Below are 1,890 nucleotides of genomic sequence, written 5' to 3' on the forward strand. Positions count from 1 at the left end.
AACAAATCTGGCTGCTTCTGAAGCCTGGTTAAAAACGGCCGTGAGGGTAACCAACTGCCCTGTCCTGCCTTCATTCTTTGGCTGGACTTTCCGGTGTGTCTGACCAAGGTCAGTCAGATGTCTCCTGGGTTAGCATAACCAGTTCACCCTAATATATGTTTATTTAGCTCTGGTGCAGTTTTTCATCGATTTTTCAATTACCAGAAGAGCCAATCTCGTTTTGTCAAACAGGTTTACAGCACTTCTAAGAAGCTCAGTCTATATTTAACCTGTGGCCTATTTTCAGTGTAACTTAGCACAGGAGAAGGTGAACTCCAGCCTCTTTTCCTCTTCTACTGGTCATTTCTGGAGGCAATCTTAGAGTTATGTCACTTAGCGCCAGTGTCCCATCTCTGTGGGTTGGGGACAGCTCTGGCTTCTGTTGGCACCAACTCTAGATTCTGAACAGCAAATTCATAGCACATTTTTGCCTTGAGTGCTTGTCTCACTGTTTTGAAGTCTTGTTTTCTGGCGTGCTTCAGCATAATGTAGTTGCTTCCCAAATTGTACTTATTGCTGAATGCGACAAGTGCTGTGTACCTGTGCCTTGCAGAGTGCATGGACATTGTTAGCCAAGATGTGCTGTGAAATGGTCTTCAGACAGAAGACAGAAGTAGCCTCTCTGTGATTTTGGTGGTGTTTGTGGTTTTTTTTCTTTCAGACATTTAATCAAACTTCCTTTCCTGTTAGCTTCAGAGCAAATTGTTTGTTGGTTTGGGATTGATTGGGGTTTTTTTTAGCAAACTCCGCTTTTTGTGTTGACAGTGCTTAACGGAAAGCTTTATAGAGCACATTAATCAGTTGTATTAATGGGTGTTGAGTCTGTGGGTTTTCATTGCTTGAATTGGTGTGCATTGACATAAAGCTTGTAAGCCCTAACCGCGTAGTTTGAGGTGCTGTGCAAACACATACCACAGAGACTGTCCCAGCCACAGAGCACTTATCTACTCGGTGTTACAGTTTTGCACATGTAGACCAAATTCTGCTCTTGTACACATGGCAAAAAAATTACACTGGCTGACTCTAAGAACCAATCCTTGTCTCAATTCATTTCATCCAACTTGACATTTGCAGCCGAGACATGCTATTTCCTTTCTTGTCAAGAAAGTAGCCAGATATGATGCCTTCTTTTTGTATTCCTTTGCCCTTGTCAGGACTGTTTTGCCTCCTCTTGCTTGGTAGTTTAGATGTTTGAGGCCGTGTTTTGAACTTGATGGTTCTAAGTGCTTCTCCCTCCTTGTTACATTTTGCAGGCGCTGGTCCGTCTTCCTCCTCACATTTCACAGTGCGATGAAGTCTTCAGGTTCTTCGAGGCTCGCCCAGAAGACCTTAACCCTCCAAAAGAGTAAGTGCTGTGACGGATTTACAGTGCTGTTCAGTTCATTTTGACAAGCTGAAAATAAAAGGTCACTTGTTTTTATTACTGCTGTAGGTGTGGGAACAGATTTTGTAGCTTTCAAGCACTACCTAGAAAATGCCCAGCAATTACATACAACTGCATTGGGTGTGTGGAGGACAGGGGAGTCAAGCAACCCTCAGACATGATTTTCAGCCATTCTCCACCCACCTTTGCATTGTTCCTTGCTGATGGTTCTAATGGGGGAACCTCCCCTGGCTTGTGAGTTTTACCTGATAATTATCACCAAAGAGTCATTTAGTTCTCAAAAGCATTGGCTCAGCAGCAGGGGGAAATCCTGCCAGTAAGCACTTGGCTTATAATTACCAGCTGCTTCTTTAAATGTACTCCTGCCCAGAGATACTTAGTTATCTGAAGGGAGCAAGATTGTGGTCCAGATCCAAAATTGTCTCTGGAGAGTCTATTCTTCCTCAGCAGGCAGCCAAGGAAAGGCT

General features: G+C 43.7%; 1 protein-coding gene across 1 annotated transcript in view; it reads left to right on the forward strand.

Annotated features, from left to right (window-relative positions):
* LOC104412036 (SH3 and PX domain-containing protein 2A-like) overlaps window positions 1-1,890 on the forward strand; it is a gene marked incomplete at its 3' end in the record, with an annotated part of 206,100 nt that overhangs the window by 79,894 nt on the left and 124,316 nt on the right. The window contains exon 5 of the mRNA XM_010022629.1: window positions 1,293-1,384. Coding sequence (XP_010020931.1) covers window positions 1,293-1,384 — 92 coding nt within the window. The remainder of the gene's footprint in view (window positions 1-1,292; window positions 1,385-1,890) is intronic.

Source organism: Nestor notabilis, unplaced genomic scaffold, assembly GCF_000696875.1.
Source record: "Nestor notabilis isolate BGI_N333 unplaced genomic scaffold, ASM69687v1 scaffold4609, whole genome shotgun sequence".
Lineage (NCBI taxonomy): Eukaryota > Metazoa > Chordata > Aves > Psittaciformes > Psittacidae > Nestor > Nestor notabilis.